This window comes from Platalea leucorodia (genome assembly GCF_965183815.1).
Source record: "Platalea leucorodia genome assembly, chromosome: 19".
In the NCBI taxonomy this organism is placed as follows: domain Eukaryota; kingdom Metazoa; phylum Chordata; class Aves; order Pelecaniformes; family Threskiornithidae; genus Platalea; species Platalea leucorodia.
The window spans coordinates 2,839,718-2,867,584 of NC_138841.1; the positions used below are offsets into that span (position 1 = coordinate 2,839,718).

Consider the following 27,867-nt stretch of genomic DNA (forward strand, 5'->3'; position numbering starts at 1 on the left):
GTTTGGGCTCCCGCAGTTACCGGCTCCAGAGCTGTCTATTGTCACGGCAGGGATGCTTTTGGGACGCCGGGAAGACGCCAGATGGGTTAGCTGGGTGTTACTGGGGGGCACTGGGAACGCCAGGACCTGCTGGTGTCCCGCGGAGGGTTTCACTAGAGCGGGCAAACGGCCGGTTCTGGGGCGGGGGGCTGAGACCCGCGGCCGGCCTCTGCCCCCCGCGGTGTCCCGCAGCCCCTCTCAAGCGCTAAGCCCCCCCCGGGGCAGCCCCCTCGGGAGCGCAGGAGCCCCCCAGCCGCCCCGGGGGAAGCGGCGGGGCCGGGCCGCGCCTCCTCCCCCGGCCCCGGCGGGCGCAGGCCCGGTGCCCGCCCCGCCCCGTCCCTCCCCCGGCGGCCGGGGCCGGCCGCGGCGAGGCGCTGACATCAGAGCCGGGCCGCGCCGCGCCGGGAGGAGGAGCCGCCGCCGCACCGGAGCGATCGCTCTTCTCGGGGCCGGGGCCGGGGCGCACCGGCGGGGGGCGGCGGCGGCGGCGCTGCTGCTTCACCCCCCCCGCCCCATCCCGCTCCCGCCGGGCTCCGCCGGCCGCCGCTCCCGCAGCCCGCCCGCCCGCCCGGCGCGGCCCGCCCGCCGCCCGCCATGCTCTCCGGAGCGCCGCCGCCGCCCGCCGCCTTCCCCAACCCGCCGCCGCCCCAGCCGCCGCCGCCCCCGCCGCCCGCCGCTCCCCCCCACGGGCCGCCGCCGTTCCCGGTGAAGGGCGGCCTGCAGATCCGGAAGAATGCCATCACGGACGACTACAAGGTCACCACGCAAGTGCTGGGGCTGGGCATCAACGGGAAAGTTTTGGAGATCTTCAGCAAGAAGAGCGGGGAGAAGTTCGCGCTCAAGGTGCGAAGGGGAGCGGGGCTCCCCCCGCCGGGGCTCCCCGCGGGGGGACGGGGAGCGGGCGGGCGGCTCCGGGCTGCCCCCGCCCCGCCGCCGGGCTGCCGAAGGGGCCGGGGGAGCGGGCAGGGAAGGCAGATGTCTGCTGGGGGGTCCCGGGGGCCGGGCACGGGAAAACGGGCAGCGGCAACCGGGAGCGGGGCGTGCGGCGGAGCCGGCCGGGACAATGGAGCCGGTTGCTGCCCGCCCGACCCGCCATTCTTTAATTTATTTTTTTCCCCATTAAGAGCAGCGAGGTGTGCGAGTGCGTTTGTTTTTTCCGGCTTTCTAATGTGGAAAGAAGCAACGTGACGTCTCGGTAGCCCACTCTGAGGGGTCCGGAGCGGAGAGGAGCCCTCGGCCTGGCCGCAGTCACCCCGCGGGGTTTGCATCTCAAAACGCGGGGTTCCCTGCGCGGAGCCGCTCGTAGCGCTTTGCGTAAAGGCGGGCGGCCGCCCGGGTGTCCCTGTTTGGTGGCAGGGCTCTCCTGGCTCCGGCCGTACCAAACGGCGCGTAACACCGGGCGGCTGTCGTCCCCCGCTTCAGACGGGGAGTATTTCAGAGTTGTTGTGTTTACCCCTTGCCCGTAACTTGCTTCTGTTTGAAAGACGCGTAGATAAATAGTGGCTGCAAAGGTGTATTTTAGCACGCACTAGGTGATGCGATGGTTTCCTTGTTTTCAAATGGGCTTTGCTGAGGGAAGGGGGGAGCGTGTCTCCCTGCCGGAGGGACTTGGGAAGTTTGAATGGATTCGCGACACGCCAAGCGCGGCGCTGGGTGACGTGGGTACAGGCAGTCTGCTCGGCGGGAGCGCCGTGTTCTCTAGCATCGATGCAATTTGCGCCCACACATGAGCTGTTCAAACCCTCAGCGTTACCCTGAGAACTGTGAAGGCTAAAAAACCCCCACCTCAATCCGGAACCCCCACCTCTTTTGTTTTTAGAGCTGCCCATCTGTTGGTATCTGGGATTCCAAACCTGAATGAATGAATGAACAAGTGGCTTCGGAGGCACAAGTCACGCCGCGGGGGTGGCGGGGTCGGCAAGGGATGGTGCGGAACCCCTGCGGTTAAGGAGGGGGGGTTCAGTTGAACCATAAAAGTTTGACTTTTCCTTCGGAAACGCAGGCATTTCTCATGAGCAGCGCCGCGTTGAACTCCGAGACGACATGTATTGTCATCTCGTTTGGTTGGAAATTAGTGAAATCCTCTTCTGTTTTGACAGACGGGCTCCTCCTCGCTTCTGCAGTTGACTCAAGTATTTAATGCTCAGATTCCAGCAGTTCCCTTTTGCAGCCCCGAAAGGGGAAGGATGGCAGAGAGACCGAACGCCGGTGGTTCCTCTCTGCCCCAGCACGGGTGGGATGGCGGGGGCCCGGGGTTCGTGCCGTTACCATGCCCGTACCAGAGCGCGGTGCAGCAGATGGGGTCGGGATTTACTGCCACGGGGCGCGTTGGTTCCTTGGCCGTGTTGAAAAGCCTCTTGGAGCAGAGGACTTCGCGTTATAATGTAGGAGGGTGGTGCAGAGCGTCTGCGCGGCTGTTGGAGGGTGAGGTATATTTGATGCTGAATCTCTGTTCTGGAAAAGCATTGGTAGTCTTCCCCGTCCCCTGCCCCGGCCTCTTCACACATCCCTGCCGGGGAGAGAGGAGTTCAGCTGAGCGGTTGGACGCGTCTCTGGCTTTTCAAAGAGCAGCACAGCTGCTACTGTAAGTGATTCCTTCCCGCCCCTTAAAAACTGCTACGCTGTGAGTTTGGGCCCTTGGACAAGCCGGCGTGTACCCGGCTTGCCCCGGTGAGGGTGACCGAGAGGCTTGGGTTATTTGATTATTATATTTGGACTGAACTGCCGAGCCCAAACTCGGCGGGGGTGACTGCCCTAGACGCAATGCGAGCTGACTTCATCCCCTCCTCTGGTACGCAGCCGGGATAACGTCTCTGTTAGAGACCTGCGGAGAGGTATTTGGATCTGAATTACTCATGGGCTGCATCAGCGTGGAAAGATGACCTAAAGCAGGATCCGCAGAAGTGATTGCATCGAGTTGTCATGCTTCAGATGATGCTTAAAAGAATCCTGATGGCCCATCGCCAGAAGCCACAGCTGAAATCTCTCTGTGCTGCCTGCTTTGGTCGTGGAGCAAACCTTTCCATTTGGAACATTGCTCTTTACATTTGCTATTCCAAAATCTTGTATAATAACGCAGTCCTCCACTGGAGGGAAACAGTTGTGTCTCTCCCTAATATTAATGGTGTCTCCTGGTTCTGTTGTGCGTCCTCTTGGATTATGAGCAGCTGTAATGGTGTTAAACCTCTTTCTCCCTAACAGGGAGGTGCATTTAGGTTCGGGTTTTGCTGAGAGTCACTTCGCTTAAGCGAACTTTTCAGTGCTCTGGGAGAGTGTGAGAGCTTGGAGACACCATTCCAGCAGCAGTGAAAATGTTACAGCCAATTTTCTTCTCCTTCCAATGCAATAGTCCATGGCAGAGACGCATCATTAAATAAAATGTGTGCAAGTTGATGGATGGTAATTTTATTTGCGGTGTAGTACCTAGATGAAAAGAGGAGATATTCTTTTACTTTTCGTTATTGTTTATTTTACTGATTTCCCACCCCCAATTTTATTTTATTTTTTGGTATCGAGCAGTACCTGAAGTGTGGCATCCCTGAATTATCTGGTGGGAAGCAGGCCACCGACGGTCCCAGTCACCCATGACTTGACCCTGTTTGATGCGCGGTGATTTACTGCAGGGTGGGAACATGGAAGTCCATGGAGAGATGATGAATGCGGTTGAAATGCAAGGTCTAGGTCATTTCTTACCCCTTTCTTCCTTGTACCTTAGTGTGATTTATTATTAGGCAAAATTAGGCTTGTAATTTCTGTAAAGCCTGCTGTATGTAGGTCACTGCTGACCTGACTTGGCGTTGTTCGTTGTGGTCAGGCTGTTGGCATTAGTGACGCAGGCTGTGACGGTGGGGCTGGGACGAGGTCTGTCTCGCCTGCTGCACATTCTACTTTTAAGAGTAATCTTTAGGCAAGCTACTGGGTTGGTGGCTGGCTCTCTTAATTTGGCGAGGAAATCGCAGGTAAGCCAGACCAGAGAGCGGGGGCCACTAATAGCGGGTGGCGAGTTTTTCTCTGTACGTGTTGCTTGATGGAGCTCTTTGTGGAGCAATTTTCCTTTAAAACAAATTAACAAACCTCACCCCTAACCCCAGCTTCAAAGCAGGAAATCCTCACCTGGACTGGTGAGCTTGGACGAGCTGGAAGAGCTTCGCAGGGCCGTGGAGACGGCTTGCAAACTGGCCCCCTCTCTGGCAGCCCTGTTTCTGGAGCATCCTTGGTGCTTCGGGGCATATTTGTGAAACACTCTCAGTCTCGCTCTCAGCCTCATCAGATAATCTGTGAGCAATGGTTCCTCTGATGGAGAAGGAGGAAGGAGCCCAGTACTTTTGTGGTTTATTATTCTTCTAAGATGGCTGTCGTGGAAATAGGGCAGGCGCCTCGTAGCTGATAACTGAGCAGCTCTGTGGATGAGCATGGTTGTGTAGCTGGTGGCCTCGTGCTCTCTCTACCGCCGTGGCTAGGGTTCTCTACCGAGGCGTTTAGAGGAGCAAAGCACCCAGTTTCCCCTGGCTTCCTGCAGCTTCATTTGAAATCAAATGCTTTGCTCCCCAGAAAATCCAGCTGGAAAAATAACCCCTAAATGATGGAGTAGATAAAGACCCTGGGCTCACGCTCCTGGGACAACTCGCTGTGTGTCTGCTGCACTTCTGCTGCTCTCTCAGTGGGGGGATTTTTTTTTTTTTTAAACTCTACTATGTTATTTTTTATAACCAGAAATGTCTTTGCTGTGGCGTTCTGTGCAAGCCGTGGCTGAAAAGCTGTGGAAAGTGTAGTGACATCACTGGGATTTTTCCAAGGCAGTGGTTTATTATCTCATTGACCAAAGGAGTCTACTGACTTGGGGTTTGAGTTTGTTTAAACAATTTAGGATTTGCCTTAATCTCTTCTAAATACATGACATGTTCTGAGCAGTCAAACCTACGACTGAGATGGGCTGATAACGGCCCGAGAGCAGGGGCTTGGTTTTTGCTTTGGCACATGCTCAGGAAGTGGTAGGGTTCTTCCTCTTAATAATAATCCAATGCCATCAGTCATAGGTCTTGCAAAAGACGACTGGTGTTTCCCCCGTCTTCAGAGGTGGGGAACTGAGATGCAGTGATTTACTGGAGGTCTTGCAGCCCATCAGAAGCGGGAGCGGGCTTAGGAGCTGAGCTGCTTGCTCCAGGATGAGTCCTTCACGGGCAGCCATCCCGCAGGATGGAAATACGGCCCCCGTGTGTGTGATTTAATAGCCAAATACAGGTAAAATGCTTAATTTATCATTCACACTGAGCTCCCGCTGGCCTTCAGCGAGGTTTCTGCCATCTGCCAGCGCACGCATCGGGAAAGCCCGATGTACAGGAGAGCGCTTGCCCGCTGGGCTGCGGAGGTGCTGGCTCTGCCTCCGGGTAGCGAGCGGTGGAGAGCGGGCGCTGAGCTTTGTCAGACATGTGTTGCCTATTCCAAAGCACTGTGTGTATTTAAAGCAGTGTATAAATAACAATTTGAAGCTGTGCAGCCTGAGAGCCGGGTCTCCTAGCGCGTTTGCTGGAGGATGGGTAGGTGCAGGTGATGAAAACTCCCAGAAGGCTCCTGCCTAGGAAGCCTGAAAGAGCAAATTGGTGGCTTCTCTCCTCTCGGAGCCCTCCAGGATGTGCTCTGGAATCTGATGGGATGAGCTCCTGACGGGCTGGCAGGGCGGTGCGGGGACGTGGGAGGCATCCGGAGGAGCGGCCGGGTTGGAAGCGGCCGTTCAGCCGTCCCTGTGGCATGGGGAGCAGCGTGGCTCTGGGTTTGGCATCTGGCATTTCCTGAGCCATCGTGGTGGGCTCACGTGCCCCGCGCCGGGGTGGTCCCAGGGCTTTGCAGCAGTGACAGTAGCTGATGCTATTTTAAAACCCATCCCTTTGCTGGGGTTTGCACTCTCTGCTGAGAGCCTGGGAGGAAAGAGCCTTCCTTCATTAAGAAATCCTTTCCTCCTGCTAGCCCCAAATGTAACTGGCTTCCCAACCCGCAGACGGCCCTCGCTCGGCCGCCCGCTGCAGAAGTCAGGCTCCTCTCCAAGCACAACTGGCCCCGTGCGTCTGGCCTCAAGTTGCAGCATTCAGGCAGCATGACCTCACCTCCTGGTTTCCAAGAATAACGCGCTGCCTCCCCTCCGCCGCGCCGGGGCTGTCTGCAGCAGGCGAGGGCGGCTGCCGCAGCCCGGCACGGGCCGGCTCTTGGGGCCCCGCTTTTGCCAGGTGCCCCCAGGCAGCCCCATGTCTGCCCCATGCCGTTCAGCTCCTCTCCCCTTTGCGGGCAGGGGTGCAGGCAGCAGAGGTGAGGCAGGAACTGGGACAGAGCCTTCAGGACCCGGCTGAGCTTGCAGGCTGGGTTTGGAGGAGGGAGGGTTTGGGGGGACGGATCCATGAGGACCAGGGCCATCCCTCCACCAGCTGCAGAGGCTGGCACGGGAACTCAGCTTTACCTGACTGCTCCACAAGAAACCTGTTTCAAGCCCAGGCAGTCATGTCGAGTCAGCATTTCAGCATGGTCCAGAGCTGTTGAGCATCATGGTCATCTCTGGTCGTGACATTGGTGTCGGATTTTAAAAGCCCCTGAGACCCATATCCCACTGAAGGTGGGTCCCATCCCCTCCGTGGATGCCCCTCATGTTTCATGGCTGCAGGATGCTAAAATATATTCTCCTTTCAGCTCTGGCTGGCACGAGGACTGCGTGCGTGACCGGTGCCTGGAGGCTCGTTTTGGAGAGGGCTCTCGTCTCTGCGGCTGGCTCCCCTACGGAGGAGGACGGGGAGCAGCGCGCGGGGGTTAGAGCAGGACACGCAAGAGCGAGTCTGAATGCAGGGAGCTTTAACAGCCTTTTAAGCTGTTGTTTCTTTGTACCTCATGGCTGAGTCATTTCAAAGATTTCAGCTTTTAAGATCTTACTAGTTTGAGGTAGGGATTATAGCAACTGGCAGGTTTAATAGTTGCATTAACTCGCTGTTTCCTTTGTGGATTCAGGAAGGGACTAATGGCCACGAGTCCGTGAGCGCTGGTAGATCCCCCTGACCTGAGAGGACCTGAAACAGGAGCTTTGCCGGAGATGCTGTCATTTGGAGGCTGTTGGGACGGTACCTGCCGTCGGGAGGGGGACCCAGGATGGGGTACCAGTGCGGCTGCTCTCTGAGCACTGCTGGGAGCACGCGGAGCTTCGCTGCGGCTCTGCCTTCAGGCTGATGCTGCTGGGGAGGACGGCAGCATCTTCCCGCGAAGTAGGGCGTTGCGTGGGTGCGCTGCTTTGCTGTGACAGCCTACGCTCTGCCAGCGGAGAGGGCAGGTGAGCACGTTGGCTCAAGCGGTCTGCAGCTGGCACGGTGTTTGCCGTCATATGTAATGAGATTATTTAAGCTGTTGGCGTCAGGGCTGCATGTGATTATGTGCCTGGCTGTCCAGCAAGCCATAGCCTAAACTAGAGATAAAGTTCAAAATGCAAACCCAGATCTGAATGTTCCTGGGGCGCCCAGCCAGGCTGGGACTTTGCAGCTCTGCTCTTGCTAGATATCCTCACCCGGTTTGGGCTCTAGATTTGGGGTCAGCGGAGGGATGGGCTCATTTCCTTCGTCGTCATGATTAACTTTGCTGCCTCACTTTGTGTGCCCCTGGCTGCAGCCAGCTCCCCTGAGTGCTCCTCTTGAATCCAACCTCTCCAGCTCTGCTGGCCCCAGAAGAGGGGGTTAAATTGGGCTCTGGGTCATCGTTGCCACACGCCTCTCGTGCTGGAACAGGCTAAATCTGAGTAACAGCAGGTCTGGACTCTGTGCTGTCCCTGTCCCAAGGGGTACGGCACCTCCTGGGTTTCTGTGGGGCAGACACGGGTGGGAGCATCTTCTGCTGAGCGTTCAGAAATGGCGCAGCAGTTCTGTCCGTCTGCTGTCCTCCCGGTGTCCTCTGGCCCTGGTACGCGGCACCGAGCTAGGGCAGCCTCTTGGAAGGCTCCTTGGTCCTCCTGCCAAATGTGTGTTTTCAGGGAAATGTGGCTGGAACACAAGCTGGGGCTGCTGTGGAAATTTGGCAGCGCGTCCCGTCAGCCTGCAATTCCAGTAGCCGCAGCTTGTCGCTTCTCGCACCCATAGGTGCGAGTGGGAGCCGGGTCCAAGCGGCGCTGCTCGGAAATGGGGATGGCATCCTGGGCATCTCCGCTGGGTTGGGGGGGAAAGCAGATGCAATTAGATCCAAACAAACCAGAAAGTATGCATGTTATGCTCAGCCTACTTTAAAAAAAATAAATAAAAAGCAGGGAGCTGGTCTGGTAACAGGGATATGTTTTTGTTTTCAGTAGTAATGATGGCCTCATTGCATCTACCAGCTCAATGTTTAAGACTGCTTCAGAACAGTTTTAACGTATTATATTTCCACTTGTTTTAGCAAAAAGGCAGGGGCTGTGCTCGCTCGCAGGCAGCCCCGCTGTGGGTGTCAGCGACCCGTCGCCCACAGAGCGCTGGCTCCCATGGCCCCGCAGCTCCCGTAGCGGCTGCTTTCGGATACAGCTGGGCTGCGGGAGCCATCGTCACCTGTAACAGCCTCCTCCGCCAGCCCGCTCCCCGCCGGGCTCTGGGGTGACTCTCTCTTCCTCTTCAGCCATTTCGCAACCTCGCTGCCCATTGCACTGGGCAGATTGCTAAGAAAACCCAGGTGGCTCTTGCATAAGTGGCTCTGCTGCGGTGCTGGGAAGGGCGGGCTTGCCAGGAAGTTTAGACCCGGGTTATCTCCTGGAAGTCATCAGAGCTGCGAATCCAGCGTTTTTGGGTGGGTGCCTCCCATGCCGCAGGCAGAGCAGCACCGGTGCGGGGGCACAGCTGTTTCGGGGAGCCTGAAGCCTGTTTTCGGCTCCTGGAGAGGACATCTTCCCCCTTGCTGGCCCAGGAGCTCAGCAGAAGCTTGCTGAGGCCTTTGCTTTTGTCCTCAGTGCTTTTCCATGCAAGGAAAGACCATATTCCCAGTGTGAGGGTCCGTGCGTTTGTGTCGGAGCAGGACTGCTGACGTTTCCCTCCCTGTCTGCCTTCCTGCCCTGCTTATTGCACTTTGGGGAAGAATCTCCAGTATCTTTTGTTGTGAGGAAGAGCGACTGATAAAGAGCAGGTCCCTGCCAGGATGAGAGGTGCTGTGTGGGTGGTGGGAGTCGGCAGGGAAATGCTCCAGGCCCTGGGGGGTTTGGAAGCGTCCTGGTACTCCCATTCCCCAGCTCCAGGCTGCTGGAGGAGATGACCAGCCTGGCCTCGTGTGCGTGTTGTTTGAGATGCAAATGCTGGGCTGATGAAGCCTGGGTGAGTAAGATGCTGAGGAGTTTATGAAGGGATTAAAATGTGGTCTTTGCAAGCTGCTGAGCAGCAACTCCGGCACCTCCCGGGTGGGAGGGCTGGGAGCTGGAGCTGCTCCCCGGGAGCTTCGGAGCAGGTCTACGGCTCGCGCCCTCCGCCATGGTCTGGAGGAGTTCACGGAAGATGATGTTCTCCGTGTGCCTCAGCGTGCAGTGCTTTTGGCTGCTATTCATTTCTGGGCTTCGCCTCAAGGAACTGAAGGGCAGGGAGGGCTCTAGACCTGCGGGGTCCAGCTAACGAGAGCGAGGAGAGTTTTCTGGCTGCTCTCGGTGTAGCCGGTTAACTCGGTTTTGCCGGGCCCTGGCAGTAAGGGCAGCCTGTGCTTGGCAGGTCAGGCACCTCTGGCTTTTGCCAAAACACCCCTTTCACAAGTCTTTCTCCCCAAAGACTGCACTGAAACAACCAGGCGAACGTCACTGGAAGGAGGATTCGGCTGGGACGTGGTGGTGATGCCTCGAGGGTTTTAGTGACTTACCTCCTAACCAGCGATGAACATCTGGATCTTGTACCCACCTCGAATCCAAACCCTCCCAGCAGCCTTGGAAAGAGCCTTAAACTTCATTGCGGGAGAGATGGGGGTAATGCAATGGGGTGATATTCATACGGGCTGTTGAAGACTTAATTTCTTTCTCTTGCTTAGGAAACGGAGGCTCTGCTGACTCGAGGCGTTGCTGCTGGCTTTGCAGGGGCAGCTGGAGGGGAGCGGGGCCACAGGGGCAGTGGCAATGCCAGCGCCACTGCTTACCAGCGTGCTCCAGTCTGCTGCAGGGGCTGCACGGGGAAACGTGGGGGCTGCTGGAGCCCTCGGGTGGGTGGCTGGCCGAGGCGCACAAAGGCTGGCCTGTCTGCTTGTTGGCTCCCCCCGGCCCTAAGCCCTTTTCGTGAATAAGTGGGATTGAAAAAGCTTAAATTCATACAAAGCAGGATCCGGGAGCCCCCGGCCAGCCCGGAGAGAGCAGCTTCCCCCTGCACACCCCGTGCCCCAGGGCTGCCTCTGCTCCCGGGGGGCCCCAGTTAACGTGGCCCCGGATGAGCTGGCCTCTGTCAGGCTGTCTGTGAGGTTTCTTTTTACAGGCTGGGTATGGGAATGCCCAAGATGAACAGCCCAGCCTGCCAGGGGAGCAGCAGGAGCTGCAGGAGTAGGCTTTTTTTGTTAGTTTGTTTAAAAGTCCTTGCTTTTATCCTTTTATTCCCTTTCCGTTCTAATCTAACAGGCAAAATGTGTCCAAAGCGCTTGCTCTCTGTTGTATTTGGTAAGAAATCAAGGAGCCTGCTGGTAAACACTGTCTAGCAGTGGGGTACTGGGCATCCGTGAGAAGATCGGTGAGGCTTTTCCAGAGTGCATGCGTTTTTTGTTCTGTATTGAAAATATGCAAGAGCATAAAACCTCTGCTATTGAGCCCTTGCTCTGTGCTGTTTTCTGTTGGGCAGGACTTCTTTGTGGGAGCAGCCTCTAAGACCGGCATTTCCCTCTCGGTAATGCCCAGGGGGAGGAGGTTTCTCCTCTGATGGTGTTTTTGGAGGTGTCTGCACCCAGGTGCTTTGTGATGAGTTTTGCACGCTTGTTGGCTGAGGTATTTTGAGGTTACGGTGCTGACCGGGATGCTGGTGGTCTGGGCTCCGTCTGGGCTTCACCAAACCTCCCGGGCTCTGCGGCCGCGCGGCTGCTGCCAACAGGTGCCGCGGAGGCTCTCGGGGCTGCCGAAAGCCTGGAGGGAGCTAATAATAGCCACCGTGTCCTGAGAGCTTTAATGAGGTGCCAGCAGGATGCAAAGAAGGGCTTTTTTTAAATAGAAACACAACTGTGTTTTCCTCCCGGCTGAAAGAGTTTAAGGGCGGCTGGTGCGGAGGGAAGAGGGGCTGGTGGAGGAAGAGCGCCCTGCTCGGCCCCTCGGGCTTGCGGGGTGGCAGGAGGCCCTCGGCCTTTCATGCATTGCTTCAAGGTCCAGGATTTCCCCTAAAATACTAACTGCCGTGGTGGGTAAAGTGGGAGCACGTGAGCATAGGTAGTGTTGGGTCTCAAGTCTGGAGTGTTGCTTGGCTCTTAACCCAGGTGGGTTCACTGCAAATGCGTGGTCCCACCAGCTCTTCTGCAGGTCCTGGTAGGCGCTGGGGATGCGCAACAGCCGTGCGGTGGGAGGAGGAGGAGGAGAGCAGCCTGGGGTGCAGGGACAGCCTCACCAGGGCAGGGTGGCTGTGGCGAGCAAGAGCCACAAGCGGCCCTGGTTCTTGGTGAGCAGCTCTGCCTGGGGGTGTTTGGGGAGACGGCAGAGGGGAGAGAGGGTGGTGGGTGATGCCTACCGCTGAACAGCTCTTCATCACCCGGTGGGTGCAATCCCTCCCCTTTCCCTCTGCGCTTTCATTAGTGTCGCTTCTCGTTACACGCCGTGCCGTGGGTCAGCTGCAGCAGCCCGTCTCCCTGCCGCGCGCGTGCCGGAGCACCGTCCGCCCTGTGCATCCCCGGAGGTGGGCTCCTGCACCCGACTGCGTCGGAGCTGATGGAGCTGGAGGCTTTGTATCTGTTTCGCTGTGTGAGAGGTGGAGAGAGGAGGGTGGTTGGCGGCCGCAGGGCCCCTGCCTCCACACGTGCCTGTGCAGACAAAGGTGTGTTACGAAATCCCCGTGTTGCTCTTGCCCTGGCCTTTCCCTGCACAAAACAAACCCCGCTGTTAACAAAAGCGGTAGCCACCCAGCACGGGTGCTGTTTGTCGCGTGCAGGGAAGAGCCACAGTCCCAGCCCCAAGGCCCTGGCAACCTCCAAACCGCTTTGGCCATCGCGTCTGGCGCAGGTTCCCCCTGTGGGTGCAAGCAATGCCATCCCCTTGGACTGGCACTGCTCAGGAGCCTCCAAGGTGTCATGTCCTGGGTCCTGGCTGTCGGGGGGATGCTCCTCTCTGCAGCCCTGCAGGGATCGCCCGGCGAAGGCAGAGCTGCCACCTCCGTGTCCTGCCCCTGCTTCCGGGGACTTGTCACCTCTGGGGTGACCTGGGGTGCATGGGGCACCCCTGTGCTGGGGTGTGCATCCCTGGCCTCATCCCAGGGAGGTGTTTGCTGTGCCCCGGTGGTGACAAAGCTCATGACGAGGGTGAAACTCTACTAAACAAACAGCCAAGGAAAGGGCAGAACGGTGCAAAACGTGCTGTTGTCACTGAGCTTCAAGGGCACGTAAATGAAACCCCCTTCAGGCTTGGCACTGGTGGAAGAAACGCGGCCCGAGGCCATACTGCTTCCAGTGCCGGGGGTGAATGGTGCTGCAAGAGTGGTTGGCCTCGATGCGGCTTTGTGTTTTGTTTTGGTTTGGTTTATTTTCTTCTTTAAATATATATTTTAATATGTGTTTACTTACACTGCTTTAAGATCTGTGTTGAAAGGCAGCAGGCGGAATCGTTGGGCTGGGAGGGGGTGGCAGCTGCCTGTCTGTCCCGCAGGGTCCTGCCCTTGGGCCCAGCCCTGAGAAACTTCATTTTTGGGCAAGCATGAGCCCAGGAGCGTGAGGCCGGGCTGTTGGGAAGCAGTGGGTGTTTGTGGGGCTTCTGGCAGGGCTTCATGGCTCCTCTGCTTGCAGGCGTGGGTCTGGGTGGTCCGAGCCTCTCCCCTAAATCACTTCCAGCTTATAAGCAAGCAGTTCTGGGATGTAGGTGTGGGCGATCCCCCGAAAGCTGTCCCTGGGGTTGGAGGTAATGGTGGGGTCGGGCAGGGTTGTCCCCAGGATTGCTGTGAGGCTGATGGAGCAAGGGACCCAAAAAGATGCTTTGAGTGCCTGGTGCTGTCTGTGGGCTGCATGGCAGAGGCTGAGCTGGTCCGTCTGTCCGATGTGCGAGGGAAGGCCCCCGGCCACGGTGCAGAGGGCTGGCCGAGGCGGCACCGTGCCGTGCCGGGGGAGCGAGGGTGCTGGCGTGGCGATAAGGGCTTTTTTCAAGCTGTGCCTGCGGGAGGGAAGTGCAAAGGACATAGGTCAGCGCTAAGTTAATGGTTTACATTAGTGTTTACTTCTGTATTAATCGTGCCTGCGACTATCAACCACTTCCTATCATAAAAGCACATATGTGCGCTTTTCCGTTCACGAGCTCAGCAGCTCCGGTAGGAAATCTGGCAAGGAATGGGGCTTGGGGAGGGGTTGGAAGGAGGAGCTGACCCCGGCCCTGACGCTTTGCAAGGAGGCGGCCGTAAAGGGGCTGTGCGTGGAGCAGATCCGCTGGCCGCAGCCATGTCTCACGTCAAGATATCCGCCCCTCCCATGGCTTCGTGTTTTCCTTTCGCTTTGTATTGTGCGGATAAAAGGCCGCGGCAGCTGCAGCGTGTCCTTGGCGGGGGATGCAGCGGAGGCATGGGGGGATGCAGTGGTTTGGTTTGCGGAGAGGGGTCCCTGAGCATCCCCCCGCCCCGGAGCAGCTGCCTCCCTTCCCCGCTCAGACCTCCCAGCCTCGCGTCGCGGTGGCTCCTGGTGGGAAGTGACATCTCGGATGCCTGTAGGAAGGGATGGGCTGGGTTGGGGCATTTTAGCCATTGTGACCCCCTTCATCCCCGTTGGATTCGCGGGGAGGTCCTGGAGGTCCTGGCCAGGATGGTGGCTCCATCACTCCAGCCAGGTCTGCTCCCTGGGACCTCCTGGGACATCCCCCTGCATGGCAGGACACGGGGGCCTTGCTAGCCACGGCTAATGCCTGGGCTGAGATCTTGGCTCCTAATGCCAGCCCCGGTGCCTCCTGGAGAGATGAGTATCGGGTGAGTCACCAAAACCCGGTGCTGCTTCTGATGTACGGGGAGAAGAGGGTGATCCCAAAACAAAAACCTGGGACCAAATGGGCCCCTAATTTTGTTTTTCTCAGATATGTGAAGCCGAAATGATTTATTTATGTTCATTAAACACCAGCTCCAGCCCGCTGCTGGTGCCGTGAGTCAGCGGGGATGCTTCGTGCTGCCGCCTTGTTGCCATTTACCTGCTTTGACTTTTCGCATGAGTTTTGCAGCCCCCTCCTGCCCGCCACCTCCCCGTCCCCTCCCTACGCCTTCGTCCCTGGTGTCCCCACCGTGCTGGTGGCCCTTCCCTCAGCATCCAGGGCACTGCTCCTGGACACCCACTTCAGAGCTTCATCTTCTTGAAATCAATGTGCCAAGAATATTTTTGCTGCTGGGAAATGGGCTCTGCAGAGCGGGGCTGGCTGGGGGGCAGCGCCCGGGTTGCAGGGGGGGCACGGGCCCATGGCAGGTGGCTCTTATTTAAGCCCAGGCCTCTCTTCTGCTCTTTGCCTTTGTGTGCCTGGAGAGGCTTTTGTTGCAGCCTGAAAAGGCTGAATAGCTGCTGCATCTGTCGTGGGGTGAGGAAATGCTCAGCAGATGCCCTAGAGAGGAGGGGGCTGCGGGTCGGGGGGTCCCGAGCATCCCCCCGCCATGGGCACGGTTTCCCCGCGGGAGCTGCGGGCAGGAGAGCTGGCAGCACATGGGGCCCGGAGGGTTGTGCAACCATTGCGGGCGAGCGGGGCCCCGGTGCGGTGCAGCGGGTCTCCTTGTGAAAGTGTAGTGCAATAGCTGCCTCTTCCCTCGCCCCGTTTCCATCCTCCGCCCCATTTCCATCCTCCACCCCGTTGCAAAATCGTCCGCAGGAGCAGGGACGAGGCCGCCCGCTCTGACATCTGCCTCTGTGAGCGCGCTGGCTCCTTCTGGAGGGGTTTTTAGCTCACCCGTCGTGCACACAGCCTCTTCGTGCCTGGCTTATTGCTTGTCTCTGGCCGCGCGGTGGGAAAGCTTTCCCTGCACTCGCCGCGATGGCTCCGGGTCTTCCTCCAAGCACTCCAATAATTCAGACTCGGAGAATGCGGCCGAGCAGCTTGAGCGTGTGTCAGTTTGTGTTTGCTTGGCCTGAATTGCATCTCCAGGCTTGCTCCCCGTTTGTAGCTTTGTCTAATCTGAATAATTCTCTCTCGCTGGGACGCTTTTTCCAACCTCTCCATCTTCCCTGAGGCACATGAATGTGGAGGATGACCTTTTGTTCATGGCGGTGAGGGATGAAGCCACTAATGCACGGAGCTGGCCGTGCTCGCGTCCTGCCTGAAGGGTCAAAGCCTCAGCATCCGCCCGGGCACTGATGGCACCAGCCACCATCCCTCTGGAAGGCAGGTAGCTGGTGGCTGGTACTGTCCTGCCTCGCAAACCGTGAGGCTCTGATGAAGCCATCTCCATCGGGGAGCAGCAGCCACCCTTCTAAATTGCCACTCCGGCGTGGCAGGCTGGGGCACGCTGGGGGCAGGACGCTGCGGGACCCATGCGCGGCTCCTCCTCCGGACACGTCACCTCTTCTCTCTGGCTTTCCCTGGGTAAAGTGAACATGAGGATGAGGTTTTTGGCTGGTCTATCGGGGCTTAAAGCTCTTCAGGCAGGGACTGTCTGTGGCTCCGTGTGCGTGGGCAGAACAGAAATGATCCCCAGTTGAGGAAAGCCCTGTTGCCTCTGTCTGAGCGCTGCTGGTCGTGGTGCATGTAAGTAGTGGGGATGGGTTAATGTAAAGGTTTGTAGAAGAGCCACGATGATGGAGGGGGAGCTGCATTTCATCGTTACTGCCTTGTGATTGAACCATGAATTTCCCTGTGTTTGGTAACATAATTCCTCTTATGGGCTTTGGGATTCATGATTTTATTTCTCTTCTGTAGTTCATAAACAGTGAAAGTGGAACAAAGCTTTGCTGCTTCCATGCCCTTCTGCTGCTTCCAGCAGAGGCTGGAGCAGCTTCAGGACTGTGGGGCGATTTACCTGTGGGCTCCCCACATGTGCTGGCATTAAAGGCAGAAAAAAGACCCACGGGAGATGATCAGCTTAATCCAGGTCCCCCAGCGCTGTGCCTGGTCGCGTGGATGCGGGGGGCGATGGGGTTTGCCTTCCCGGCGCTGCAAGGTGGGAACAGCATGTGCAAAGCATCCAGCACCGGCTCTACAAACGTGCTAAGCAGCTGACGCCAGTTGGCAACCAGTTCACATGGAAAGATTAGAAGAGGCAAATCCTTTGAAGAGAAACTCTTTTGCTTTATTAGGAAAAAGTGCTCCTTGCCGTGTGCTAGCCTGGTCAGGGGAGCTTGGAGCCTGTGCGTGCAGTCCAGGCAGGGAAACCTCTGCTCTGCTTCCCTGCTGATAACTCGGGAGGGTGACAGCCTGCCTTTCTTTACTGTAGGTTTATTTCTATTGCAATTGAAGAACAGTTTATTTTAACCCCTGTGGTGCAAACAGGTCCCGAGGGGAGCTCCTCGGGGCAGCGTGGGGCGTGGGCACGCTCCTGTGGGTCCTGTTGCAGGAGGCCGTCGGAGGGGTGGTTGCCGCAGAGGCAGGGCATGCGGTGTGTGCTGCTCTGCTGGGAGCCGAGGTGAATCGGGTGTGATCAAAATACACACGGAAATAAAAATACCCTGCCTGCAAGAGCAGCTGGAGTGCCTGGGGTGAGCATGGACCCAGAGCAAAGAGGGGCAGCCTTGGAAAATGAACAGCTTGGCATGTCGGCATGTGCCTGATCCTCAGTTTTCATGGAAATTTCCTGTGGGAGGTGAGTTTTCCCTTGCAAGCTCTCGGACAGGGCTGTCTTGCCAAGCCGAGCAAGCGCAGCGTGTTCTCGTGGCTCGCCGAGGGGCTGCGCTGGTACCCACGGGTGTCATTTGGGACCTCCTGCCGTGCCGGTGGAGTAGGGAGCTGCTTGGGCGAACCTGTGATTCATGGCCCATCATCCCAGGAGGAGGCGGTGAGACTGAATCAGTGAATCAGTGGTGCCTGAGGACACGTGCGGGTGAGGGAACGTGAGTGTGGGCGGCCCCTTGTTTTCTCTGGCGTCTTCCTTCCTTCCGCACACCCACCCGCCTTCGCTGCGCTTGGCGTGAGATGATGGGGGGGAACTTCAGCTCAACATGGTGCCGAGCGAACAGGACAGAGCCCCCAGCCCTTTCATTTGAAGCTCATTTTTGATGACCGTGGGGAGCGGCAGGGCTGGCTGGAGCCCGCTCGGTTTGCAGCCCCGTTTCTTGCACCGTGGAGGTGGCTTGCCCAGGTTTGGGTTTGCTGGGTGGGTGCCGTCCCCCTGCAGACACCCTGATGAGCTATTTTGTTTTCTGGAGCTGCTTCCAAGGTTTGTCTTTCAAAGGTGGTGAAAAACCTGGAGCTGCTGCGGGAGCCCGGGAGGAGCCTTTGCTGCCGGGGGGGTCCCAGGCGCGTAGGGGCAGGGGCCGGGCTGTGCCGACCGCTGCCGGGGCTGGCTTCGGAGCCCTCAGCTTGAGGGCTTTAGTGAAGCTAATGAGTGTGTTTAGCTTTGCACGTAACTAATTTCTCTCGCAGCGTGTAATGGCTCCTGGGGGAGCTGGGCTGAGCCAAGGCACAGGACGGCAGCAAGCGCCGTCTGCCGAAGTCTCGGAGGTGTCAAGCTGCTGCGAGGAGAGCTGAAATGCGACTGAAAGCTGAATTTCCTCCCTAACTGCGATGAGGGCGGAGTGGCCCTGTCCCTGCTCTCCCTCCTTTCCTGCGGGCAGGTGCCCCAGTGGGAAGCGGAGACGGGACGGTGCAGGGCTCCGGGGTGGCACAGCTCTCCCAGCTATGCCCTGTCCCACACAGTGTCAAAGGGACACCTGGACATGGAGATGGGCTCTCGCGATGAGAGGAGGTTCGGAGGCCCATGCCAGCTGCAAAGCTAACGTCTAAAGCACCTAACCTGTAAAGGGAAACGCACGCGGCTCCTCTGTGAGTGAAACCTTGTTTGGCTCAGAGGCGGTGGCTGAGCCCCCTCCGCGGCGCTGCCCTTGCCCCTTGTCCCGGGGACGCTTGTGTAACGCGGGGATCCGGTTACTGCCCGCCGCCGTGCCCGGGCTGCTGGGCTTGGCTGCCGCCCCGGTGCTGGAGCCCTCTGCTCCGGTGAGAGCCGAGCAGGTATTGCAACGCTTCCCATCTGAAATAATGCAGAGTTTGATCTCTAAGGAGCCTTCCCTTGGGAGGGGAACAGGAGATAACAGAGATGGAAAAGCTGAACTGAGAGCAGCTGTGGGCTGTTGGGGGTTTCCAGGGGATTGTCTGTCTGCTGCCATCTCCCCTCTGCAAAGAGTTAGCTCTGGGTTGTGCTCTGGATTACTGTGGTTGCAAAATCGCCTGCTTCTGAAGCTGCTCTGAAGCCAGTGGCAGGGCACAGTGTCCCCAGGCTGGTACCCTCAGCTGGGGTGGGATGGAGGCAGCTCACCCTTGCTGAACCTCAGGGAAACACGAGGTGCTTTTCCCATTCCAGCCTCCTCGTTACAAGCCAAGAAATATAAATCTTTCTGCCCTGGATACCAGAGCTAAATTAGGGACCTGGGCAGTGTTACCACACACACCCAAATACATTTGATGGAGTTCCCGTGACCGGAGCAACGCCTGTCACACCAGGATGTCACCCACCGGTGGTTTCAGTGCTGGCTGGGGCCGAGGAGCGGAGGAGGGAGCGGGAGGGAAAGTCATCGGCTGCGGGAGCTGTCGGCTGCTGCCTGAAGAGGAGAAACCGGTGGAAGCGCTGCCCTTGCCCTGCCTGCTCCAGGAGCAAACGGTGCTTTCCCACCCCTGCACCATGCTCGGCATGTCCCCAGCTGCATGGGGTGCAGGGAGCTGGTGCTTTGTGCCAAGGCAGGACAGAGGTTGTGTGGGTGCAGTGGGTGATGCTGGGCCCATGGTTTGCTTCTACCATGGTTTAGGCATCGCCATGTCCCTCCTGCATCCCCCTGCAGCAGTAATGGCCTTCCCCACACAGCCTCGTTGCATCTGGCCTTCACTCCCCATCATGCTGCTGTCACCTGCCACCGGGAACATTTCCTAAATAGACCAAATCATCCTCCTAACGAGGCTTAATCTGCTGCTCTCCCAGCCGGGCGAGCAGCCTCTCCATCGCCTCTGCATCCCGCGGCTGGCAGGGGAGCGGAGGGAGGCCGGCTGGTGGTGCGGCTGAATTGCAGCCAGGGCGTTTTGAGAGCGCCGGGGCAGCTGTTTGCTTGCCCGCAGGTGCCCGAGTACAAAAGCAAACGTCAGGGCTGTGCTGGTACAGGTAATGGAGGCTGCTGCCTCCTAGTTCATTACAAATACAATTAAGCTCCTTTAAAAGCGCTCTGAGTGACCTCTAAAAATTGGATATATATTTCTGTACATCTCCTGTTTGTCTTGTGCAGAATGATGTTAACAGTCTGCTTCCTGCTGTTCAATTTTCCCGGCGTGTAATTACAAATTGTTTTTTTTTTCCCTTCAGCTTCCTGGCTCCCCGCGCCGGGCTCTTCGGAGCAGAGCTGCAAGTAACCCAGCTTTTCTCCAGGCCCTTTCCCTGCATGTGCGGCTGCTGGGGGGGCTGGTGCGGCACTTGCTTACGGCTTTGGCGGGATCCGGTTTTTAGGGTAATTAAGCAATAGAGGAGAGAGGAGGGGCTGTCCAGCCTCCTGCCCTGTCTTCCTTTCGCCCTGAGGCTGTTGGTGCAAATGATGTCAAACGGTTGTGCAAGGGCAGCTTGGCCACTTTGGTCTTCACTGAGCTTCCAGATGGTTTGATGGCAGAAGCCACCCCGCGCCCCGTCCACCGGCACGAGTTTCCTGCGCCTCGGGAAGCAGGAGAGCTGAGGAGGTGGGAGAGGTGTGACCAGACACCCCAGTACTGGGGTTACGGGTGGGTGGCCGAAGGGCACGTCCTATTTGTCCCTTTCCCTGTGGCAAAGGGCAGGCGCTGTTGCAGGCAGGAATGCAAATTGCCGTTACTCTGCCAGGGCTCACGCGAGCGCCGTCAGCGAGCGTTTCCTTTATTAAAGGCAGTGTGCATCTCTTGGGGCTGCAGCAAGCATTAACCCTTGTTCCTGTGAAAGCCCCCCTGCAGCAGAGGGGTCCTTGCCATGCACTGGGCACCGTTTCGGGTCCTCCCAGGCCAGTGAAGCATCCCAGGGGCTGATGCTCCTCTACTTGCCAGCTGGGTGCTCTCCTTCACCGAGCAGCCCCAGGAGTTTGGCTGGGAGAGGGCAGAGGGGCAAGAAGTACATTTCTGTGTCTGTCTTGGTAAAATGACCAAACCTGCTGTTTCCTTCCGATGCACGGGGGAGTGGGGATGTGTTTCCACGTGCTCCTGCCCGCTGCCGCACCGAGGTGCAGACCTGCTCTGGGGTTCTGCCGAGCCCGGCCCCGAGAGCTGCCGGAGACAGGAAGGAAAATGAACTGTGCTCAAGATAGACATGTTTGTTGCTCTATATTTAGGAGTATAATAATTAAGGCTGGTTGTTTATCCTGACAAACATGGTAATTAATAGTCTGTGGCAGACGAGCAAATCCTTCCTGCACCTGGGAACTGTGAGTTGTCTCTGGGAAGGGCAAGGGCCTCATTAAAGAGCTGCTGCTGCTTGTGAGAAAAGCTGCTATTTAGGGAACATCTGGCTGTGTGCTTTGTCCCCTCCCCAGGCACGTGTGGCTGGGTGCTGGTGGCCTCTGAAGCTGCGGTGAGGGTGCTTTTGTGCTTGGCCCTTGTGTAAGGACACAGAGCAGGGGGGTCCTGCCAGTCCCACGGAGCAGAAGGCTGATGTACGGGAGGTGATGGGTGCGCAGCGCTGCCAGGGGTCGCACAGGGGAGAGCGAGCATGCCTTTTGGCACCCAGGGGTGCAGTGGTATAGGTGCCAGTGTGCAGAAGCTTGTTCATAAATGCAGTAGGAAGTCTTGTTGGTTGGTGGCACAAGCTGGCTGGGCACTGGCGAGGCATCTCAGAGGGCAGGGAGGTGGCAGGCGGCTGGGTTAAGCTTTTACCAGCCTTGGAAGGGAGGGCAAGAAGCTTATGAGGACGGGTGGCTTCACACTCTTCCCACTAGATGGGGATGGAGGCATTGCACAGAGCGCACCGGAGCTCGCCTCGATGCCGCCCACAGAGAGCACCCGCGCTCGGCCTTCGCCCCTGCGTCTTCTCCGGGTGGGCACCATGGCAGCAGCCCGGCTCTCCCGGGGGGCTCAGGGCTGACGGGGTCTCGCTTCTCTCGCAGATGCTGCAGGACTGCCCAAAGGCCCGCAGGGAAGTGGAGCTGCACTGGAGGGCATCACAGTGCGCGCACATTGTCCGCATCATGGACGTCTACGAGAACCTCTACCAGGGGAGGAAGTGTCTGCTCATCGTCATGGAGTGGTGAGTCCCCGGTGCCGCCGCTGCGAGTGGGCTCTCCTCGCCGGAGCGCCCGCAGCCCTGCGGGGCAGTGGGGTGATGCCAAAAGCAGGGTGAGCACCTTTCTGCACCCCTGCCGGGGTGCTGGGGACCCCAGGGAGATGCTGTGCTGGGAGAGGCAGCCTGTGAGCCGTAGGGATGCAAGCCCTGGAAGAGGTGCCACACCGCTGGCGTTGGAGGGACGGCGGGAGCTGCGCTGGCTCTGAGTCATTCTGAAAACTCGCTTGGCTGTTGGGAGGCTTCGGGCCTGTGGTTCTCACTGCAGATAGATCATAACCAAACTCGCTTTGGCCATTGAAAGTCGGGGTAGTCAGCGGGTTCCTGGCACCCCAGCAGCCTGTGGTGGGGACTGCTGGGCAGCACGCAGCCAAACCGAGCTGACACATCTATTAGCGCCGTTGCACCTCTTGCAGCAGCAGTTGAGCGGCTCTGATTCGGGTAGATGTTTGATATAACCTGGGGAGGAGGAGGAATGAAGGGGAAAGTATTGAAACCACATCCCAACCGCAGCTGTGATTTGATGCAGCTTCCTTGCCAAAACCTCTCCTCTGGCAAGCCGGTAGGTTGCCTGGGGGGGCAGTGGGTGCGAGGAGTGCCGCGAGCAGCGCCGGCGCAGGCGGCACGGCAGTTACCCGAGTGGCTCTTGTGTGGGAAGAGGCTTCTGAGAATGGTGCCAGAACGCTGGGCAGCCGGGGATGGGAAAGGTTCGTGCAGCGCATCTGCTTGTGTGGGAAGAAAGCAGTAGCTGAATGGTAGGAACCGAGTCCCCGGGGCAACGACAGCTCGCCGCAGCGTCTCTGCGATAGCTCCGCGCTGTCCGAGGGATGCGCTGGGTGTAACGCCTGTCAAGAGGCACCGTTTGACTTTCAGCGTGAGCGCGGTGTGTCTCTTTGTGCGCTCCGTGCAGCGGTCGGCCCCGGCAGCTGCGTGCTATCTGTATTGCAGGTGTCCAGCAAATGTCAAGGGCGCTGGCAGGAGATGTTATCTGCGCTGGGAAAGCCAGAAACCATTTCTGCTCAAGTTAGATAAGGCAGGGACAGGAAGCACCGTTATCCCTGTTCTCATGGAAAATTATCCCTGATCTCACTCCTGGTCTCTCTGGGAGCCGAGTTTTTCCTTAGGCTACCTGGGGAGCCTTTGGCTGGGGAGGGAACCACGCCAAGGTTTCTGTGGTCCTTCTCCAATGCCTTACATGAGAGCTTGCTCTGCTGCAGTGGGGTTCAGTCTCTGCCTCCCCCATCCCATCGTGAGCCCATGTCAGTGCTGCTGACACCGTGCCCGTGCCATGATCTTTGCTCAGCACTTCTGCACGGGGTTAGCACACCGGCAAGGTGGTTGGCTTGTGAGCTAAACAAGGTCAGGTGTGCCGGGAGCGCTCTCGTCACATTCGAGCCACGTTTGCTGTCTTTACTGTAAATGTGTTTCTGTGGGCTGGTGGGGAGACCACGTCCGCTTGCACCCGGCATCTCTGCTGCCAGCGCGAAGCCTCTGCCCTGCTCATTTCTGGAAGGAGGAGGCTCTGAGACACCCTGTGCCCAGATGCAAGGGCTTGGATGGAGAAGGGGTTCGTTTCTTGCTGAGCTTGTGCAGCTCCTGGCTGAGCATCAGAGGTTTTGGTACTGCTTGCGCCAGGGCGTGAGACGGGCGCCGCAGCACCTAATGCCGCCTGTTTCTCTTCCAGCTTGGACGGCGGGGAGCTCTTCAGCCGAATTCAAGACAGGGGAGACCAGGCCTTCACAGAACGGGGTACGGAGCCTGTGGGGACCTGGGGTTTTGTCTTTGGACCATTTCTTGCTGTTCATAGGAGTGTCTCTGGTCCAGCTCATTCCCTCAATCATTCTTCTGAATCTCCAGCAGGGTTTTGCTCTTGGGGAATGAGGAACGTGGGTGCAAGCAGCCCTGCTTTTCACGCTCACTTGAGAGCAGGGTTACGGGATGTTTTCTCAACTGCCCCTGCTCTTTGTCCATCCCACTCCAGCACAGGCAGGAGCTTCAGTGACCTACAGAAACACCCACCCCCCTCCAAAAAATGGAGACCAGGTCCTGTGGTTCTTACAGATCTCATTAATCTCATCCCCTCTGCTCCTGTGGCCAGGAAAAGTGTCCACACAACCCAAACCCCGAGCCTGTTGCCCCCACGTCCCCCAGGGGACAACTTTCCCAGCTGGTTTCCCTGCAGATCTGGGGTCCCTAGTGGTGCCAGCCACCGCAGAGCAAGCCCCTCTGTGGGGCTTGTGTGGATGGGTATTGGGATCAGCGGCTGGAGCCTGCTCCGTCCCTCCTCCTGGGAGTTTTTCTCCCATTTGCTGCAGGCTCCAACCCGGGGGTGGGTGCTGGGCAGGGGGGCTCCTGCTTGGAAAGGGGGCCTTCAGGTGGAGGGAACCCCTTTGGCCTCAGCTGTGCTCTTTGGCTTCTGGTCTGTAGAGTAACCCAGGGAGTGGTGCTCATTGTAACTTGCTTATAAAGGCTTCTGATGGTGGTTGTTTGGTTTTTTTTTTGTTTTGTTTTGGTTTTTTTTTTTATTTTTGCTGCTTCAGAGGCTTCAGAGATAATGAAGAGCATTGGGGAAGCCATCCAGTACCTACACTCAATCAACATAGCACACCGGGACGTGAAGGTACTGTGCTGCATGCTCGCCTGGTGGTGCCAAGCCCCACTTGGCTCGTGGCAATGCCGAGTCTGCTCTGGCTCTTCTGCTCACTACTTCTTCCCTGTGTTTTCACAGCCGGAAAACCTCTTGTACACCTCCAAAAGGCCCAACGCTGTGCTAAAGCTCACGGACTTTGGCTTTGCTAAAGAAACCACCACGCACAACTCCTTGGCCACTCCGTGCTACACGCCGTACTACGTGGGTAAGTGGCTGGGTGGTCTGAGCTTGCAGGTTTGCAGGGCTGGAGGGCAGAGCTGGGGAGGTTTGGACGGTGCCACGCGCAGCCCATCACCTCTGCATCCAGCCCGGAGCCTCAGTCTCAGCGTTGGGTGCGACTCCTGTCTGGGATGCTTGGGGCTGGGGGCTGCTTTGGGCGCAGGTGGGTGCTGTGTTTGCTGCTCAGTGGTGCATGCAGGACGGGCTGCTCTGAGCATGGTGTTGGTGTGTGCAGCCGATACGTTCATACCCGTGCTGCAGCCTCCCTTGTGCTGTGCTCGAGGCTGTGAGGTGGCACCACCCTGCACCGCTCCTGCCTCTGCTGCCTGCATGGCCACGCTGAAGCCTGTGCAGCAGCGCTCGCGCTGCTCTGCGCAGGGCTGCCGAGACGGCACGGAGCTGCAGGCAGCTCTTTGGCCGCTCCATGGGGTGGTCAGATCCTTCTCGCCTGGCCCTGCCACTTTGACTCAGGACTTTGTTTTTCTCTTTACCAGCCCCGGAGGTGCTGGGCCCAGAGAAGTACGACAAGTCCTGCGACATGTGGTCCCTTGGCGTCATCATGTACATTCTGTAAGTCTGTCGGGTCCCGCTCTGTCCTGCTGGGGTCAGAAGCGGGGATGCAGCTTTTGAGCTTGTCTGCTGGCTGGCGGGGCTGAGCCTTTCCCAGCTGCACTGCTCCTGGCACTGCCCCGTGCCCCGCAGGCGCTGCTGGGGAGGGTTTTGGGGTGACGCATTGACTCTGCTCCCTCCCCTGTGCAGGCTGTGCGGGTACCCCCCCTTCTACTCCAACCACGGCCTAGCCATCTCGCCCGGCATGAAGAAGCGAATCCGAATGGGCCAGTACGAGTTTCCCAACCCTGAATGGTCTGAAGTGTCGGAGGAAGGTAAATGCGGTCCCCGTGTTGGCTTGTCCCTGGGCTGAGGTCTCCCTTTGGGGTCAGCCCTGCATCCAGCAGCGCTGCAAAGGCTGGGGGAAGCCTGGGCACGTCCTGGGTCACCTCTCAGGGATGCAGCAGCTTCACCTCTTTGCTCAAGAGGGTTTTGCTGAGGGGTCTGACGAGGGTGAGGTCTGTGGCACAGAGGGGACGGGAGGCACGTGCAGGCATTTTGGGGCTGCTGGCTTGGGTCGGAGACTGGGGAGAGCCATCCTGGGACCTGCTAACGCCCAGTCCTGCACAAACCCTTCCAGTTAAGCAGCTGATCCGCAACCTGCTGAAGACGGATCCGACCCAGCGCATGACGATAACGGAGTTCATGAACCACCCCTGGATCATGGTGAGTGCAGGGTTGATGAAGCAGCGGGATGGGATGGGATGGGATGCCTGCAGCTCTCGGCCAACGCTCCTCCGCTCTCTTGGCAGCAATCCATGCAGGTGCCCCAGACCCCGCTGCACACCAGCCGCGTGCTGAAAGAGGAGAAGGATCTGTGGGAGGACGTGAAGGTAAAACCTCTCTCTGTTGCTGTCTGAAACGCTCTGTGCCCCGGGTGCCATCTGGGGACTGTCTGCTTCTGCCTTCTCACTGCAAACCGGGCTAATTCGGGCTCGGTGCGAGTGTGCTGGCTCCTGGGGAGATCTGGGAGGGGGCTGGAAAAATCGGTGGTGGGACCCTCAGCCCCTGCTGCAATTTTGTTCCCGCTGGGGGTTGGAGGGAGGCAGCTGCCCTGGGGGTCCTGGGGGGCTGCGGGCTGTGCCCACGCAGGGCTTTGCTGACGGTGCTGCCTGTGCCGCCTGCCTGCAGGAGGAGATGACGAGCGCGCTGGCCACCATGCGAGTGGACTACGAACAAATCAAGATCAAGAAAATCGAAGATTCCTCGAACCCTTTGCTGATGAAGAGGCGGAAGAAAGCAAACCCCACCGAGCCCGCCGCGCTCCCCCACTGAGGGTGCCCCGTGCCCACCGGCCCTTGAGAAAGCAATAACTATATATATATATTTTTTAAGAAAAAAGACAAAAAGAGACAGACTGTTATATCAAGCGCATGGAATTCAGACATTTATACCAGACTAGTTATTTTTAGCTACTCACCTGTGTTTCTGACCTTGCTGGAGCAGGCGGTAAGATCCCCCCATCAGATCCACATGCTGTGGCCGGGGGTTTGGTCCTGTAGGTGAACGCCGCTGATAATTGGATTTCTTTTCTTTTGTGAAACAGTTTTGATTTTTATTTTTTTTTCCTTCCTTCCAAAGACATGGAAATTCCTGTGGTGACCTTTTTAGGGTATATGACATATAAATATTTTTTAAAAACTACTGTAGAACTGAAACCGAGACAGTGTGTTTCCTGCGTGGATGCTGGCTAGAGATGGGCTTGGGAGCAGGTCAGGGGGACAGGGAGGGAGAGCTGCCTTTTCCTCCGTCCCGCTGTGCATGGCAGGGCTGGCGCGGGGGGTCCCTGTGGCCACCGTGCTTCTTCGCTGGCCTGGAAAACTGCTGCTTTTAAAGCACGGTAGCCAAAACCACCCCCAGTCCCTCCCTGACCTGGAAGCCTTGACTCTACCCGGTGGCACGCAGGGCTCCCCGCGGGCGCCGTCTGTGTCGCTGTCTGTCTGTGCGTGGGGTGTGTGTCGTGTCCGTGGGCGAGGAGCTGCTCGTGGCTCCCCCCTCGCCGTGGCCGCTGCAGCCTGTACCTGTGCCTGGAATCCAGTTCTGACCTCAGGGGTGCACGGGGGGGGCTGCGGTGCGAGCAGGAGGCCAGTGCCCCCCGCATCCCCCCGGCTCTGCGAGAACGTGGGGAAAAGATGCTTCCCGCCGCCTCCGCCCGCTCCCGCAGCCCCCAGCTCCAGGGAAGATGCTGTCCTGGGGGTCCCTGGGGAAAAGCGGGGGGCATGGGGCGGGGGTGGAGATGGCGCGGGGCCGTAGCTTGAGCTGGGACAGTAGCACTGCCCCCTCCCTGGCCGGGGCTGGGGGTCGTGCAGCCGCCCCTGTGTGGCTCCTGCCACCGGCTCCCCAGGGACTGGAAGCGATCCTCCGCTCCCACGAGCAGGATGGCTGTTCTGAAGTCTTTAGTCCATGAATTATTATTATTATTATTATTTGTCACAATGTTTCACTGCGTTAAATGTGTTTGAATGGGAAAAAAATTTTTTTAAAGCAATGTTTAGTTTTTAGGTGATCTTTTAGACACTGTATGGAAACTTAATTTGTTTTAAAAAACGGTTTTTATCTTTTTTTTTTTTTTTGTCTGTTGGCTTATACTAATCTTCCCAGTCTGCTCTTCAGTCCTTTGGATTAAAGACACTTAAGGCGTCACCTGGTCTCTCCTCCTTGCTTGCGTGGCTGCAAAGGAGCACGCTGGTGCTCCAGGCTGGGCGGCCGCTCTCCTGATGTCTTGAAATTGCTCCTTTTTTCCAGCAAGGAGGCTGAGCTCCCCCAGGTTGTTCTCTGGGGATGCAGCACTTCTGTCCTTGCAGAATCCCTTTGCTTGGGGACAGTCATTCGAGATCTTGTGGCCGGGTCTGT

General features: G+C 58.0%; 1 protein-coding gene across 1 annotated transcript; it reads left to right on the top strand.

The window, feature by feature from the left end:
* Positions 1-618: 618 nt before the first annotated feature.
* On the top strand, positions 619-27,657 carry MAPKAPK2 (MAPK activated protein kinase 2). Its single transcript, XM_082330273.1, has 10 exons — positions 619-882; positions 21,364-21,503; positions 23,221-23,285; positions 24,077-24,156; positions 24,265-24,391; positions 24,900-24,975; positions 25,165-25,289; positions 25,595-25,680; positions 25,767-25,847; positions 26,146-27,657. The coding sequence occupies exons 1-10, from the start codon at positions 634-636 to the stop codon at positions 26,287-26,289; spliced, it is 1,173 nt and encodes a 390-aa protein (XP_082186399.1). The 5' UTR covers positions 619-633; the 3' UTR covers positions 26,290-27,657.
* The last annotated feature ends 210 nt before the right edge of the window (positions 27,658-27,867 follow it).